This window comes from Siphateles boraxobius, unplaced genomic scaffold, assembly GCF_051911475.1.
Source record: "Siphateles boraxobius isolate OS27281-9 unplaced genomic scaffold, OSU_SipBor_1 16, whole genome shotgun sequence".
Taxonomy (NCBI): Eukaryota; Metazoa; Chordata; class Actinopteri; order Cypriniformes; family Leuciscidae; genus Siphateles; species Siphateles boraxobius.
This window is the reverse complement of record NW_027508766.1, coordinates 4,229,711-4,247,616: the sequence shown is the minus strand read 5'-3', so window position 1 is coordinate 4,247,616 and position 17,906 is coordinate 4,229,711. Positions and strand designations below refer to the sequence as shown.

Here is a 17,906-nt window from a genome sequence, read left to right as displayed (position 1 = left end):
CAAACATGCCACAAATCATGACATGGAAATGCCAGCTGGCTGTCTTTACCGGCCTCATAACATCAGCGTCTGACTCAAAATCTAAAACTAAAAGCTTTGCTTGTAATGTGCCTCATTCGTAAGTCACTTTGCATAAAAGCACCTGCTAAATGACTAAATATAAAAAAAGCTTTTGCTGCATCTAATGTGACAGTAAAAGCATTTTGTGTTGAGACATCTACAAATAAAAACACTGCGTGTGCTGGCTATATGTATAGTAATAACACATAGCCAACAATTATATAGATGTATAATAACAACAACAACAACAACAATTATTATTAGTAAATTAAACTAAAAAGAAAAAAACAAAGACTTAAGACTTTTTCTGCAGCCACTACTATTACAAATAATGAGCATTATTATTATTATTGTTTTAATAATATACATGTATATATATATACATACATACATACATACATATATTTATATATATATATATATCTATATATATAAATATAATTTTAAACAAAACATAAATAGAATAGAAATATATAAAAGAAACTCCAAACTACAATATTAATTGTCCTAGTTTTGCAAGCACATTTACATAGCTTTTTTATTAGGAAATGGATGTAAAAAAATAAATAAATAAAAAACATATGCTAAAAACACTACACCTGCATACTCAGCTAAAACTCTCATTCTGTGTGTGTTCAGAATGAGGACATACAGCGCTTGCGGATAAACATTGAATCAAATTAACTGAGTGCTGTTTCCCAACAAATCACAGGAATCACATTTTTCATTTGATTAATTCATTTGAGAATTTTTCCAGGGGTTAGTGATATTGTAGGGGAATGAAGGCTGCTGTGATTTAGGACACATGTGTCGTGACTCATGACAGATTTAAACTGAAAAAAAAGTCATCATCCCAGATATGATAAACGGCTGTCATAGTAATAGTTTTCCTTTCATCCCCTGCACCAGGGCAAGTGTGCTCGTGACTACGCTATATTTTACGCCCACTGAGAGTGTGTAATGTTTGGATGTTCTTAACCATGTGTGCTATGAAATAAAAAAAGTTGTGAATAAATAACGCTATGAACCCCAGCATGTGTCAAGACTGATAAGTTCAAATATTGTTTATCCATTCTATCTCGATTTGACAAACTGATTCAAATCTTAATAAACTGCAATTTAAGTTAATATACACAAAATCTGCTTCCTCTCACAGCAGTAGCTTGTTGGTGATCAATGACAGCTGTCAATGACATTGTGATGGGAATCAATAGAGTGACCCCAACACATTAATGTCAGTGCTGATGCAATCAAGAGATCACGCAACGCGTGAATATGTCTGTGTGCGTGTATATACACTCTTATCCCATGTAAACAAATAGTGAACCTACACTACCATTTAAAAACACTTTACAATAAGGTTAATTAGTACACATTAATTAATGTATTACCTTACATGAACTAACAATGATCAATACATTTGTTACAGTGTTTATAATTCTTTGTTTAGTGTTAGTTAATAATACAGTTGTTCATTGATTGTTCATGTTATTTCACAGCGCATTAACTAATGTTAACAAATACAACCTTTGATTTTAATTATGTATTAGTAAATGTTGAAATTAATATTAACTAAGATTATTAAATGCTGAAGTATTGTTCATTCTTAGCTCATGTCAACTAAGGTAGTTAACTTATGTTAACCAATTAACCTTATTGTGAAGTGTTACTGATTTTTTAATGTTTTTGAAAGAAGTCTCTTATGATCACCAAAGCTGCATTTATTTGATCAAAAAGACTGTAATAATATTTCACAATATTACTGTTTTTACAATTCAAAATAATTGTTTAAAATTTGAATATATTTTAAATGTGGTGGCAAAGCAATTACTCCAGTCTTCAGTGTCACGTGATCCTTCAGAAATCATTCTAAAATGCTGATATGTTGCTCAAACTTTTGAAAGATAGTGTATTTGCATGTCAGAAGGTTATAGTTTTTTTTCTTCTTCAAAAACCAGTCTAAGCTGGTTCTAAGCGAAGAGAAATGTGTGGTTTCCCAGAAACTTTTCCCTGTCTGCCATTGGTCAGGTAAAAAAGTGCTGGCTCTCAAACAAACATCAATGTTTTGATAGTGCCATTATGCCATAGAGCCATAGTTTGTACACTAGTAATATTTTTTTATAGAATTATAATTAATATTGGAAATAAGGCTATTACTACAATGACTCACTTCTAAACGTACATATCGTTACATAAAAGCAGTCCATTAATGAGAACACGCATCAGAGGGTTAAATAAATATGAACATATGCACACAAACAGACCTTCACTTATTGATCTGTCTGCAATGACTAACTGGCAAATTCAAATTAAATTCTCACCTTTGTTCCCAAACAAGCACATGCTGAAACCAGCCAGGTGACCAGCAGAAAGGTGCTAATGAATGTTCTCGTTGACCTCAGGCAGAACTCTGCCCACCACCGATGATGACGACGTTGATGATAATAATAATAATAATATCATCTTTATGTGTGATATAAAGCTAGAACTGCCAATAACAGCAGAGATGACCTTCACAGACTCTTCCAAACACACAAACTGTCATGTGTGACATGATGGCAGAGTGGCAGATGGTGACCCACCCCGTTTAGTAAGAGACATAATCACACACACTCACCTGTAAAACCACCGAGCTGTGTGTGTTGCTGGTAAAGAAACGTGTGTTTCCTGTTTTCGAGGCCTGCAAGTGGGAGGACAGCCCCATTTCACTGCATCCCAGCGACACCTTCATCATCTGAGCATCATCATCCTCCACCAGTGATCTGCCCATCAGAGAGATAAGTGGGGGGGTTAATATAAAGGAATAACCCATTAAGTGTGAGAGTGGTAAAGAGATAATGCTGTGCGAAAAGATCAAACATGTTTGACTGCAAATATGTTTGATTCATTATATGTGAAACAGATGTGGTGCTTCCTGATTCTTTATTTAACACGAGTACAGCACAGAAACTCACCTCAAATGACAAACACACACATATACACAACATGTAGAATGTTAGTTTCCCACCATCACACAGAGGTTTAACACAATGTGACAACTGACATAAGGTCAAAGATAGGAATGAACCTAATAGTAATATTTATGATAAATCTTGTTCTATCAGCTGACTAATAAGACAAGCAAAATGTTTTTTTTGTTTTGTTTGTTTTTGGCCATGTTAAAGGCAGGGTAGGCATTTTTTTATAAACACTTCTTTTATACGGGCTGAAACTCTCTCACATCCTTATAGCAATCAATAATAGAAGTGGTCTAAATATTGAAACATGTACATATATCTTCTGTGGAAGTCTCAGGACCAAAACATTTTTCCGTCCAGGTGATACAATGACCTACCCGCCTGTCAACATATGTATATCATACCTCCGCGCACCCTGCTCGCGCAGACATCACACGTCATCAACGCGTTTCATGAGGCTTTGCAGAGTTCAAGTGTTTTGAAGGAGGCGTGGCTTTGGAGAGAGCACTCTGAAGGGAGGGTGGGATCTAATGCTTTCAAAGCTAGCATGCTATGCTATTTTCCAAAATTGTCTTCCCTACCTTTAACATTACTTTTTAGAGCACATGTAGTGCTGGACTGTATACCAGTTCATACCAAATAGAGGTGTTACTAAGCGTGATGGTGAAGATATATAGGTTCAAATATAATTGATAGCTGTCAAATTATATTACAGTTGTTCCCATAAATTGGTTTACAATATCAACACTGCCCGCCACAAATAGATTTTCCAAAAAGCTTTGACATCGTTGAATAAATATGACCACTGCACGTTTCAAAGTCAAAATATTTTTGTATGAATGTATCTTTGAAGGGAACTGACTGTCTTTAAAAAAGTTTTGATGTTATTTTCATTTAATCTTTCTTTATCTTTCCTGATAAAGCAGCGTTAATGAGCGATGCTGCTTTGTGTACAGCCGTTGCCGGTGAAACTGCTTTTTCTGCCGCTCCTAACACGCCTCCTGCTGGCACCTCTTTGTAAACAGCATCCTTTTGTGGGGGCTTGCAAACCTCTATTAATTCTACCGGTATACTAGTGTGGAATTTCTCTACAATATTCACTCATGACAGTAATATAGAGCATTCTAAGTCAATCTACTGCAGTATTTCCTCTCTCAATCAGTAGACAATTTTTTTGTGGGAGAGGAGGATTTTTTTTTGTTGCATAGGCTACATGACAATTATAACAACTCAAATACATTAATTAAGCGGATGTCTCTCCCGAAACTTTGCAGCATGTATGTGGCCGCTGGTCAAGCATGAAATAACAAAAGTTTTATTTAAATTCTGAACTGATTATATATCACCTAGAAAGTCGCTTTAATCACTAAAAAGCAGTCACTCATCTCACCAAGTTCCGTTATAATCAATGAAGTGGTCTACACTGTATAATGAATCTCGTTTACATCATGTCTATGCTTTGTTAATGAGAGGATTCTCGAGCATACACAAATCAGCACCGAACAAAAACTGCAGTGTTTTCAGCGGTTAGTGGATTCTAACTTAAACCCCTCTGATTGGCCATTGCGTTCAAGAAATCAACAAATATGTTTGTGATTGGCTACACTGCTCAGCGTTGGCGACAAGTGACTGTTAAAAAATTTATTTGTTATACATTCATTTATTCAAGAGAATGTATTATTGTATGATGCTTCTGAAATAAAAGTCAGAAAGATGATTTTTTTTGTAAATATGACTCATCTTATACATCATGTACAGTCTGTATAAGTGTATGATTTAACTTTTCCCGATGGTCTAGTGTTAAAAAAAATTGCAATATCGAATCGCAATACTTGTAGAATCGCAATTCTTAAAAAAATAAATTAAATAAAAAAATTTAAAAAAAAATCGCACCACATATCTTATTGGCACCCAAGTATTGTGATAGTAGGCTATCGAATCGGGAGATAGGTGTATCATCCCAGCCCTAAAACACATTGTAAATAGAATCCTTTGACACTCTCCAGAGCGCAAACACGGATTTGCACAGGATCGTTTGCCAAATCGCCAATATGCTATTATTACGGAGAAAACTGAGCCTAGACAAGCAGTTATGGGCAGCTTTTCCCTTTAAAAGCACTTTGGCGCTTTTCCACTGCATGGTACGGTTTGGTATGGCCCGGCTCACTTTCAATGGTACCACCTCTGTTGAGGTTCCAAGCGTACCGTACCAATACCAAAGTTTGTCGTGAAAACACTACAGATCACTGATTGGTCAGAGAGAATCATCACTACCAGCCTCATTGGATTTGCAACACGAGACACCAAACCCGCTAGATTTAAATAGTCATCAACAGCCACCGCAGTATTATTTGTTCGCAGAATTTTTATTAAAAGACTGGCTAGACTTGCAAGAAAATTGAAAAAAGAAATGGCTGAATCGTGGGGACTAGTCAGTAGATGAGGTGCAGTCGACGTTCCTCTCGTTGGTAGCTGAGGACGAGGAGCGGATCCAGCTGGATATTGCGACCAGGAATTAAAAAGTTTTTCAGCAACTATAATGAGCAGTCTATAATACCATCCACTTTGAAACGGTAATAAACTGCAATGGGAAAAGCAAACTGAGACAAAGTGAGCTGTGCCGAGCCGAATCGTACCACGCAGTGGAAAAGCAAAGCAAGCTGAGCCGAGCCATGCAGTGGAAAAGTGGCAAAAAATTTTTTTTGCCAATAATATTAAACGCCATGTTTGGCATAAAATGCCGCGGGTAAAATGATCACAGCAAAACACATAGTAATCCTAAAAATAAAATAAAAAAACCTGACAAGAGTCTGCAAGATGCCTGTGATGGAGGATTTATTCTCCAGCAAAATACTGACCTCAACCTAAAGCCAAAGGTAATCAGGAACAGCCTAAATACACCAACGTCAATGTCCTGGAGTGGCGAGAAAAAAAAAAAAGAAAAAAAAGACGACGACAGTATGTGAATTGCTCACTTTAATCAGTGATCCGTCAGACTATCAATCTTATGATTTGATTTAAACCTTTTAGAGCTGCAGTTCCTAATAAAGTTGCCGGCCAACTGACTTTGTTTTATTTACTTACTAAAGCCAATTTGTTTTCACAATTGGCGCTTGGCAAGTAATAATATTGGACCTTGTGAGCATATAAAATGATGAATAATTAAAAAGGCCTCATAATAAGCAGTTATGGTTTCACTGAGGCTAAGCCAGGATGGCTCTTAAAGCGTGTGTATTTTCAGACAGCTAAAGAATTGTGTGCACTGTACATTGTGTTACAGTGCAATTGTGTTACAATTTTTATGAATGAGGCCTCAAGCTACAACACAATAGCATCTAGCCTATTTCACAGTCCTTCTGCTCACAGCTTCAAGCTTAATGCTTTTAACAAAGATATCCAACCAGGAACAAATAAAGAAAAACAACCCTATCTGGATTCACAAAGTGACCCACTGTCTTGGATGAAGGTCAGGGGTCTTGGGAGCAATCACTCAGTGCTGTAGAACAAACGCTGGAGGTATGGGTGAACAAAAAAACAACAACAACAACAACAACAACAAAACAGTACATTATTGTGATACTCGTGTCCCGATACAGAATCAATACACTGGTAGCCCTTATTTTCCATTTCAAGGAATTGATGATTTTGTAAATAACTTGATACATTTAAAAAAAAAAAAAAAAAAAAAAAAAAAAAAAAAAAATAATATATATATATATATATATATATATATATATATATATATATATATATATATATATATATATATATATATATATATATATATATATATATATATCCCCTAATAGTCGACTAACTATTAGTCAACTAGAAGAGACTTGGTCGACCAAATTTTTAGTCTGTTAGTCGCAGAAAAAAGGAAGTGGCGAAATCACGCAGGCTGTGAAGGACAGATCGTTAACGGCAGGAACATTCGTCCATCATTCATCAACCTCAAATATGGCTTATCACTTGAAACATGCAAGTAGTAGCAACTTTACAAGTCTGCTCGCTCAAATGGTAACTTAGATAAATATTCGCTATTATGCACATGCCCGAATGTTTGTGTGGAGAGCGCACTTACTGCATGACATAAAGGCGCCATCACTTGCATTTAACTTAAAATACTCCGTCATTTTTGGTCATACAGATAAGAGTAATGCAAGCTGTGAAGGGTATACTTTTATTTGTGTAAATTTTTTGTTGTAATAACAACAAAACATTTTCTGGATGTGCTTTGTGTCGTCTCGGTCTTAGTGAACTTGAGCACGTCACAAAAATGAACCAAAACTCAGCGTCCGACTCCTCACAGACATGAGAAATATATCTATAGAAAGCTTGAAATGATTATAATTTCTAAATTAACCAATTCAAATGGAAAATAAATATTCTCAGATTATGTAGGCTAATCCGTATGAAACGTGCATATAGGCGAGGCCACTACTGTAAAGAGGACGAGTCAGCATCGTTGACTTAATCTCTGCAGCCGAAATAAATTATTCAAATGTCTATTATAGACAGTCTCCTTCTGGTTTTTCACAACACACTCATAATCATTACGTTTGCCAGTGCGCTGTGGCAAGCTTGACGTGTGCGTTTGAGCACTGATTAGGCTATGTATTATATATAGGCCATTAAAGGCTCATTATTGTGATTTATGGCTTGTAAATATAAACGCACGATTACTCGACAAATCGCTTAAATTAACGACTAGGCTACTGGTTGACTAAAATCTTTAGTCAAAGGCAGCCCTAATCATTTTTTTAAATCATGTTTAACAGTGGAATTCCTGGTGAAAAACAACATTACCCATGATTCTGCAAATAAATCTTCACCAGAGAATTGCGAAAAACAAATCAAAAATGTATATATGCATAATATACATTTAAAAACATATATGCATATTTTGCAATAAACATAACATATTTCAATTCATACACAGTCAATGTATACACAGTCAACATCTTTAAAGCAATTGGTTTTCTATTGTTTTTAATTTGACGCATTTGCATTGCTTCTTGGGATTGTAGTTCTTTCCCCAATTAAAGCCGTTATATACACAGTCTTGTACCACCGTCTTTTTGTCTAATTTTCTAATATATTTTTTGCTTCAAATCAAAGTTTATAACCTTGAAGCTGGTTGGCTTGGTTCATGGTTTATAATTCATTAACAAAGACTTTCTGAAAAACTAATAGAGAAAATTTGTCCAGAACCAAGGCCGCTGAAAACGGGGGTGGGCACTAATGCACTCTACTGTAACAAAAAATGATAATATGTTCTGTATCGTGACCCAAGTTTCAACGCGAAGGAAAATGGATGATTTCCAGTGCAACTGAGCTCCGGAGGAAGGGTCAGGTAGGTCAGGGAGTAACTACCAGACAATGAGAAGATTCTATGGTTTAAAAAAATAATAATACGAAAATGGCAGGCACAGTCACATGACACAAAAGCACAGGCAGCTGATTGGTGCATTACCCTGTCAGGTGATAGGTTGGAGATGCAGCAAGCAGAGAGTGGGTGGTCCACACCACAAACGAGTGCTGGTGGCTGCCAAAAACAACGAGAGATATAGCATCACTAAACACACGCACATTCCCAGAAAACATGCAAACACTCGCGACACAAAGAAAAAGTGTACGCACAGACACATCACAAGTGTCAATCTGACAGTGCGAGTAATCACAGGGGTATTCATTCAATTATGCAGTTTAGATTGATCTGAGCCTCTAAATTACTGATAAATTAGATGATGATGATTGTAGTGATACAACTCGGTTTGATGAAGACAATTTGACATGAAATGGCAAAGCATAACACGCACACAACAGACTGTGCTGATGGGATCAAGATGAGACATGACAAAGCACACACAAACCTTTAAAGACAGGATAACAGACGACAAGTAAAATCGGTAAAAACTCACACTATGCACTAACCATCCAGAAAATATGGTGCAGTAGGACAATGAGATATATTTAGTGATGAGGGGAGAGATTTAGAATAAAAAAAAATGGTGCAGAAAAAATGAAAGAGATACAGATGGAGGGAGAGAGAGAGAGAGAGAGAGAGAGAGAGAGAGAGAAAGAGACAGAGAGAGAGAGTGAGAGAAGCAGGGTAAGCAAAAGAGCATTAGCTTAACAGCATTCTTTAATAATTCTGTATTACGGAGAACAGGAAGAACAGAGCTGAACAGGACAGGAGAACAGCTGGCCATCACAACGCCCCCTCACACAACACACCTCGACATATACTGCTTTGATTAACCAACATCCTTTTCAACTCTCCAGGACCAGATCCCTGCTTGTTAATTAGGATTTGAGAAATTTCTCCTGATTCAGATCATACATCTTCGAATCAGTTCAGTTACCCTGAGCATTCACTCCTCAGAGAGAATTAGAAACCAACCTGAGGTCTGATAATGACACACCAAACATTGGCAAAAGGAGAGAGAGAGAAAGAGAGAAAGAAAAAGAGCGAGAGAAAGAAAAAAAAGAGAGAGAGAGAGAGAGAGAGAGAGAGAGAGAGAGAGAGAGAGAGAGAGAGATGAATGGTCTGATATTATAAAATGTGTTGCTCCTAAATATAACTGGCATTCTGTTGTGCCCTCTCTCTAGGCTGTTCTTCCTAAAAAGACATTATAGTGAAGGACGACTTCAAATCTAGGACAAAAGGCTTGAGGGAGGGAACATATACCTGCTGTTAGAGGAACTGCAGACTCAAGACTTTGAGTTTTGATGGTCAAACTAGTGCAATGTGAGATCAAGGTGTCGATTTATCGAGTAAACACAAGGGTTACACGATTTTTTTCAGGAATAGTTTAAGATCTCTTTCGACTGTATCCATGATGTTGTTGTAACGCAGTTCAGATGTTATGGGAAGGCGGAGGCGGGAACCGGCGAACAATCAAATCAATTTAATAACAAAATAAAACAAATACAAAAACTAAGTAAAAGACGGCAGTCCCTCACGGTCCGCCACACATAATAAAACAAAACATCAAATAAAATCCAGGCCTGGCCTCTCTTGATCTCCACAGTCATCGCTTCTCCTTTTATGCTTCCGCTCCTCCGTGAGAGATACGAGACCGGTGCGTTGCGCAGGTGTCGCTCGTCAGTAATCATGGCAGCGGCCTCGCGCCGTTCTCCCGCGGCCCTCGACCTCGTCCTGCTCGCCACAGTTGTCAATTACCTCAGGAAATCATGTCAATTCTCTTCACAGGTTATAAGAACAAAAATGTGAAGCTCATATTTTTGTCAAGGCACTTTGAATACCATTCAAAAGTTTGGGTCATTAAGCTTTTTAATGTTTTTGAAAGAATTTCTCTTATACTCACCAAGGTTGCATTCATTTATTTAAAAATACAGTAAAACTAATAATATTCCACATTATTATAATATTTACATATTTCTATGTAAAATAAAATCCAATTTTTTTTTATTTGAATACATTTTCAAATGTAATTTTACAGCATCATTACTGCAGTCTTCAGTGTCACATGATCCTTTAGGAATCACTCTAATATGCTGATTTGATGCCGAAGAAACATTTTTTCTTATCATCAAATGTTGAAAACAGCTGTGCTGCCTAAATTTTTTTGTGGAAACCATAATATGTGACCCTGGATGACAAAACCAGTCATATGGGTCATTCTTCTGAAATTCGGATGTATACATCACATGAAATCTGAATAAATAAGCTTTCCATTGATGTATGGTTTGTTAGGATAGGACAATATTTGGCCGAGATACAACTATTTGAAAATCTGGAATCTGAGGGTGCAAAAAAATCGAAACAATGAGAAAATCGCCTTTAAAGTTGTCCATTTATGTTCGCGGTTGTGCTGCATTCACTCACAAAAAAAATGTTTTATACATTTACGGTAGGACATTTACAAAATATCTTCATGGAACATGATCTTTACTTAATATCCTAATGATTTTTGGCATAAAAGAAAAATTTATAATTTTGACCCATACAATGTTATTGTTGGCTATTCCCACAAATATACCCGTGCTACTTAAGACTAGTTTTGTGATCCAGGGTCACATATATTAAATTTAAAATATAATATAATATAAATAAAAAGTTTTTACTGTCACTTTTGATCAATTTAATGTATCCTTGCAGAAATGTGACTAATGTGCCACTCATTTTATTATCTAATATGGGTGTAGGTTGAGCGTGTGTGTGGTTCCAAACTTCTGGTGTCAAAGTGTGTGTAATTTGTGGGCAGAAATGTGGGGTTATTTTTTTTGTTGTTGTTTAAAATGTATTTCCAGAAAAATCTGCACGAGTTCATGCCATGTTGTGTGTGACTCACAAGGCGACTCAGATCTGCTTGGTGATGCACAGAAACAGATTTATCCCCCATTTAATGAGATCGGAGTGTTGATTGAAAGAGTGATGATACAGAGACAGCTGACTCTGATGAAGAGCGCAGATACTGACAGATTAACATGAAGCAACAAGATCTTTCAAGCACCTCAGATGGCATGACAGACATTTCTGTACAAGGGGGGTAATACCAAATGATGCACATGAAGAGAATGGTTCTGCTGCAAAATGCATACATTTTAAAGGACTAATTAATTTGGTGTTCTTATAGGGATACAATTACAATACTTCCAATAATCATTTGCTTGCTACACCGCTGTAGTCACATTCATAAATTGCTCTCCACTGGAGGCGCTATCAAAACAGTGTCAGGATGAGAAGAACTGAACAAGGGTCTAAGACAAAATTCCCATCGAAAGTACACAAATAACTGAAGCCCATTATAAAGCCCCCTGTTTTTTAGAAATATATCAGATTTATTTTCCTGATATTCTATTATAGGCTAGTGTTGTCAAAAGTACCGACTTCGGTAACAATTTAAAAAATGTGAAGAACCAGCATTTCCCTCTAGCATTGTGAGCGCTGTTAAACGGATATTCTTAAACGCCTCTGGTTGGTCATTGCGTTCACGTGCTCAGCTGGCACATGCGGTAATATGTCCGGCAGAAAAACCAGTGTCTGGGAACATTTCGAGAAGGTAAAGGAGGACCACGAAAAAAGGTAAAATGAGACCTCAAACATGTAGCCTAACGTTAGCCATTTTACATGGCCTTAAACGTGAGATATTAGGGCTCAAATGCACGTGTTTGTGTGGAGTGTGAAAGCTAACTTCCACACCATTGAGTATCTATCTTCTCAAAGGCTGGTGTTACGGCTTCATTATTAGCAAGACAAGGAGCTCACTTCTCCGCAATGTGGACAAACTGTTGTTCCCTTCTCATAATATAAGACGACAGAGATCAGAGGGCAAAAAATATAGTGACGGCAAGTCAGTTATAGCCTAATTGTCCATATTATTGTAGTGTTAGTTTGCTGCAATATTTTTTATTTATTCCATTTTATGTTTTTTTATTTTGATTGTTTTAGGAGTTTTCATTCAGTGTTAAACCAACTTGTCTATCGACCTGATTATGTTTGCACTGATACTTCTCTTTTACGTGTTTCAGTTTGCTGTATAATTATTTATTCATTTATACTGTATTTCCAACATTTCAAATGTATTTTTATTAAATAAATGTATTTCTAAGATAAGGATATTTATATTATAGGATAAATTGTTTGTATGCGTTCTGATCTCAAAGTTCATATGATGTTTGCCAGTGTTGCTGTGGCAAGCTTTGTGCCTGCTTGATTTATAATGTATACGCTTATGAGTTTATTATTTCTCCCCGATTAAATGACTAATGGATCAAATGAACGACTAACTGTCAACTTGGAAAATCTTTAGTCTGGAGCAGCCCAGGAGAAATGTGTCAATAAACTGGAAGTGCACTGATATTTTTTCCCATATAATATGAATGTTATTATATAGATAGAATACACGCCTCAACAAAAAAGGTAAATAAATAAATAACAGCTAAATATTACCCCTTTATGAAAAAAACCCAGACACTTATGAATGATGGCAAAATGACTGATGACCAAATGAGAGTGAGCTTAGTTTACATGAGGCTGATTTCAGATCAGTGTAAACACAACTAAAGTCACAGTCACTAAATAGTACCATACAGCATAAATGTCACCCAATAAACCAAAACCACCTAAAAACTTAAAGTGGGAAAAACTATGATCCCGCAGCTTGACATTTTTCACTTAATTTCCCCAAACTATAAAAAAAAGCATCTCACAGCTGCCATTTTACATTGTGCATAAAGGCCCCTTACGGACAAGTGTGCGCTGAAGCGCGTCCGGTGTGTTTGTTTGTGCTTGTGTACTGCTGAAGAGTTTCTACTTCCATAATGTTGAACAGACCTTCATTTAGTCAAATAATGTGTTCCGTTTCCATTAGTTATTGATAGAAACAAGCAACATCCATCTCTCTGCCTCTTCTTTGCAGTTCGCATGAAATCAAAGGGTCTGTTATCCAACTGTGGTGGCACATCTTTGATTGATTCAAACAAACGGTTATATGATGCCAATTGCCAACTATGGTCAAAATTCAGAGTATTCGCTCTGTACTTGACCCAGCGCTGCACAGTGCACACCATTTCTTCATCAAAGAGATTCACATATAAACATGACCTAAATCTGTGTCTGTACCACTTCAATCACTTTTTAATGAAACAAAATGCTTAATTGCAAAACGAGTCAGATTTGCAGCATGGCTTTAGTAAACATGAGGATCATGTCCGACTAAGTGGAGCACATGTGGTGCTGTTTTTATATGCTATCACATACCCACTCAGGGACGTCCAGCTGCTGCAATTATGAATTGTTCCGGCCTTAACCTGGGTTCAAAACTTTTATTTTTATTATACATGCAGGGAGATGAAAACAAGCCATCTGCTGCAGAAGTTCTGCATCTGTTTTACAATCAGAATCAAAAATGATCATCTATTCTCTTCAGTTTGTGTGTGTTTATATGAAGGAGTGAGTGACTCAAGGTTATAATCAATGGATTTATAAAATGTTACAGCTTTATGAAATAGACTGAGAAGGTATGACAAAATATTTCAGAATTGCTGCATTTACACAACACTTAAAAACAAATATTAAGAAAAGTAATACTAATTGAACTTTAAAGCTCCTGTATACGAGTTGATCACACAGTAAAATAAAGCTTTAAAAAAACAGCCCTTTTCCACTTTCATTTTTTCTTCTTCGTCTCTTCATATTTTACCCTCCTCTTGCACTACATTTCTTCCATTTCGCCACTTCACCATCCTATTTTCTTCTGTCCAAACATCCTCAACAACTCCTATTCCTATTTCCTTCTCCAATCTCATTCCCTTTCGTTTTCACCTCATCTTTCTTTTTCTATCCCATCTCTCCACCTCTCTCCAACCTTCTTCATCACTCCTTTCCCCCATCTGAGGTGATCTTGAGGTGAAAATTGGATTCCTGCATTTTCACTCAGATACAACAAGATTAAACAGATGTGAATAAATAAAGATGGATAAATACAAAAAGATTCAAAAAGAGAAATCGAGAAAAATCAGCTGCCTTTCCTCACTTCTGCCAGGTTAATGTTGGAGGAAGTGTTTCACTCATTAGATGATGAATGTGGTTTTGAATTAAGGTGTGGGAGTATAGGCTAACTAACATCAGATATCACAAAGAAATAAACTTTACAATTCTGACTGACAAGAGCACAAGTGACTTACAGCAAACGACAAGCTACTGCAGCACTAACGTATTTAATATAATCCCATTAATAAAATCACACACGCTCACATGCAGCACATAAAATTAACACTTACCAAATGAAAATGAAAATAAAATTGGCTTTGGGATGGGAGCTACTTACCAGTTGGGCTGGTAGCTTTATTAAGAACTGCAGGGCCCAAAATGAACTTTAGCTCACCCGCAATGGCAGGAATATTGTGCACCATAAATATTTCTTACAGCTATGAAATATTTTTATGAATTTATTTTCCTACTATGACAATGTACAAATATTATGTGACGACAATCTGCAGATTATGACTGGTGCAGTTTGACTGACCTGCACTGTTTGTCACAAACATGCAAGGAGCTACACTACCATTCAAGTTTTAAATGTTTTTGAATTTATTTGATCAAAAATACAGTAAAAATTCATATTGTGAAATATTACAATTTAAAACAAGTTTTCTATTTTAATAGATTTTAAAAGCTAAATTTTCAGCATCATTACTCCTGTCTTCAGTGTCACATGATCCTTCAGAAATCATATATGTGATTTAGTAAATCAAGAAACATTTCTTAATAATATCAATGATGAAAACAGTTGTGCTGCTTAATAGCTTTGTGGAAACAGTGAAAATTGTTTTAGGATCCAGCAATTATTAGAAACAGAAATCTTTGGTAACATTATGAATATCTTTATGGTCACTTGACTAATTTAATGGATTCCTTACTGAACAAATATATTGATTAAAAATAAAAATCCAGGAAAAATATTTGAACAGTACATTTTCTAAATTCACTTTCCATTGACTGGTGCTGCAAAAAGTTAATTTTGGACCCTGCTCACATGTCATTCTGTGTGGCACATGGGGGAGCTGACGAGGTCACATGATCAAAATAGCTAGCTACAGGCTGTTTGTAATAAATATACTCCGTAACCATATTATTACTCAAAACAGACCACAACACTTCTCAGAAAACAAACTTTTACTTAAAAGGTAAGGACATTTGCATTAAGGAAAAACAAATTTCGAAAATACATTTGGGGAAAAGATATAAAACTATACCAAAGTGTTTAAATGTTTGATATTTTTATGGCATTGTCCTTTCTCTCAGTTCAGTGTGGAGAAGCTGGTCATTTTTAAAAAATTATGTCTCAAAATAGATTTAATCTTGGTAATATGAAAAAAAAGAGAGACCAAAGCAATGATGGACAGATGCAAAGCATTCTAGATAAAATAGCGTGTGGTATTTTCCAAACAGAATTTTGACTGAAAGTTAGTGTACAAAATTCAGAGAACATAAAAATTAATAAAGCAGGCCTCTTTATATCTGCAGCAGCAAGAAGTCTGCCACATATCAGCCTTTCATCTGAGATCACAAGGTAGAGAAGAAAAGCTGAAACCGAAAAATCCAACGTGAAAGGTGAATGTGAAAAGGACGAACTGCTGTCAGTTCTTGCCGACATTTCTGTGGGATTGACCTTGTCTTCACAGGAGACTACATCAGAAAAGTGCTGGCAGCAAAGCAAGCACAGCCTAAAATTCCTGGACAACTGTAAATCCAAAGTTTTCATCGTTATAAATGTGAAACAAGGTCAAGGCCATGGTCCTTCTAGCAGTAGATGAGCAGGACTTTAGATCTGCCACCGTCTTGTGGAAACACAAACACACACCCATGTGTGCGTCATTCTCTTCCCCCCTGCGACAGAAGCTCTCCGGCTGTCACTCTTCATCACTCTTTTTAAGCTGAAGCCCAGGAATCCTTAAAGTCACAAATAAAGATAATTTTTTCTTGAATTTGTCCTTAGGACTGTGTGCTTGGTGCATGTTTGCTCTCACTCTGTCCACTCATGAAATAAAAAAAAATAAAGAGTATTTTAGCGAGTATGGACACCTCTCCTTTGCCCTACCGAGCGTGAAATCCTCACAACAGGCAGCGGGTATATTTAGAGGTGAGATAACACTTTAGAAGTACATGCAACTAAATGAATCCTCACCTTCCTTACACCGCATACACATTCATTTCATTATAGTACACTGAGACAACATGCACACATGACATTTGCACCAGAAGAATCACATCTTGAATGAAAGTCCCATTCAAGCGTCAGGACAGCACAATTTGGCCAGAAGTTGTGATTTAAAAAATGAAACAATGAAATATAATATATATATATATATATATATATATATATATATATATATATATATATTATTTATAAAATATCAAAATTACTATTATACCAAAATAAAAAATCTTCCTATTGTAATATACCACTGTAAAATAAATGTGTTTAAGAAAAATAATATACATTTTTATTTTACATTGCAATGGTAAAATATACTAATAATTATGGATGTCTTAATTTCATGATTTTCAAGCCTTAACCATCAAACTTTGACATTTTTAAAATGCAGCCTTTGCAATTTAATAAATCAAAATCATATTGCGATTTCTGCAACTATATAAATTTTGTAGCTCAATAACTGAGTGGATTCTGATTGGCTGGCAATGGTTTTATCATTCATCAGCTGGAAAAATAGTAAAACTTTATTGTTATAGTTATTATCCTTGGTGTGAACATGCAAACTCTCACTAGTTCTCTACAATATTTTAACAGCTGACAATGACATCCTGCCATTCAATATTTTTCTCAAAACACACAAAAAGAGAGAATGATTCATGTGTCCAAGAGGCATTTCTCCTCTTATTGAGAAATACAGACCACAGCTCACCCTGTAATCACACACAACACACAGCCAAAGCAGTAAAAATAGACTTTGTTTTTGCAAGGTTTTGGGAGGGGCGACAGCAGAGTAGGGAACCCAACACTGTAATACACAACCCCAAGCCCTAAATTTGAGAAGATACAGAAGACACATAAATTTCACCTGGAGAATCAATAAACTATGTTTATGAAGACTGCACAACGGATCTATGGCTAGAGAGGCACAACGAAAGACAGGAGAAACTATTAACAAAACAAAAAAAGACAATGAACCTTGGATCTAGCCTGTAACTGAACTGAACTAGCAAATCAACTTTCAGACGAAGACTGATATAGCCTATGATTAGTAAGAGAGACCAGCGCCCTTAACCTCTCTCTGGTCAATGGTCATGGTTTCAACTTTGTGCCAGAGGAAAATTAAGATCTAAAATGAATAAAAAGAGATAACTAGTAGTATGATCTTATTAGATAATGATATAGGAGTCAGATGAAATGT

The 17,906-nt window shown here is 36.0% G+C and overlaps 1 protein-coding gene across 18 annotated transcripts in view; it reads right to left on the bottom strand.

The window, feature by feature from the left end:
- The window catches only part of klhl13 (kelch-like family member 13), a 77,710-nt gene that overhangs the window by 14,724 nt on the left and 45,080 nt on the right, over positions 1-17,906 (bottom strand). For 10 of the 18 annotated variants that reach the window (XM_077231238.1, XM_077231242.1, XM_077231241.1 and 7 more), the window contains one exon: positions 2,678-2,822. In XM_077231238.1, the coding sequence (XP_077087353.1) occupies positions 2,678-2,822 (145 nt within the window). Of the gene's footprint in view, positions 1-2,677; positions 2,823-8,493; positions 8,566-17,906 lie in introns of all 18 variants that reach the window. The other 8 variants (XM_077231230.1, XM_077231227.1, XM_077231231.1 and 5 more) reach the window with 1 other exon arrangement.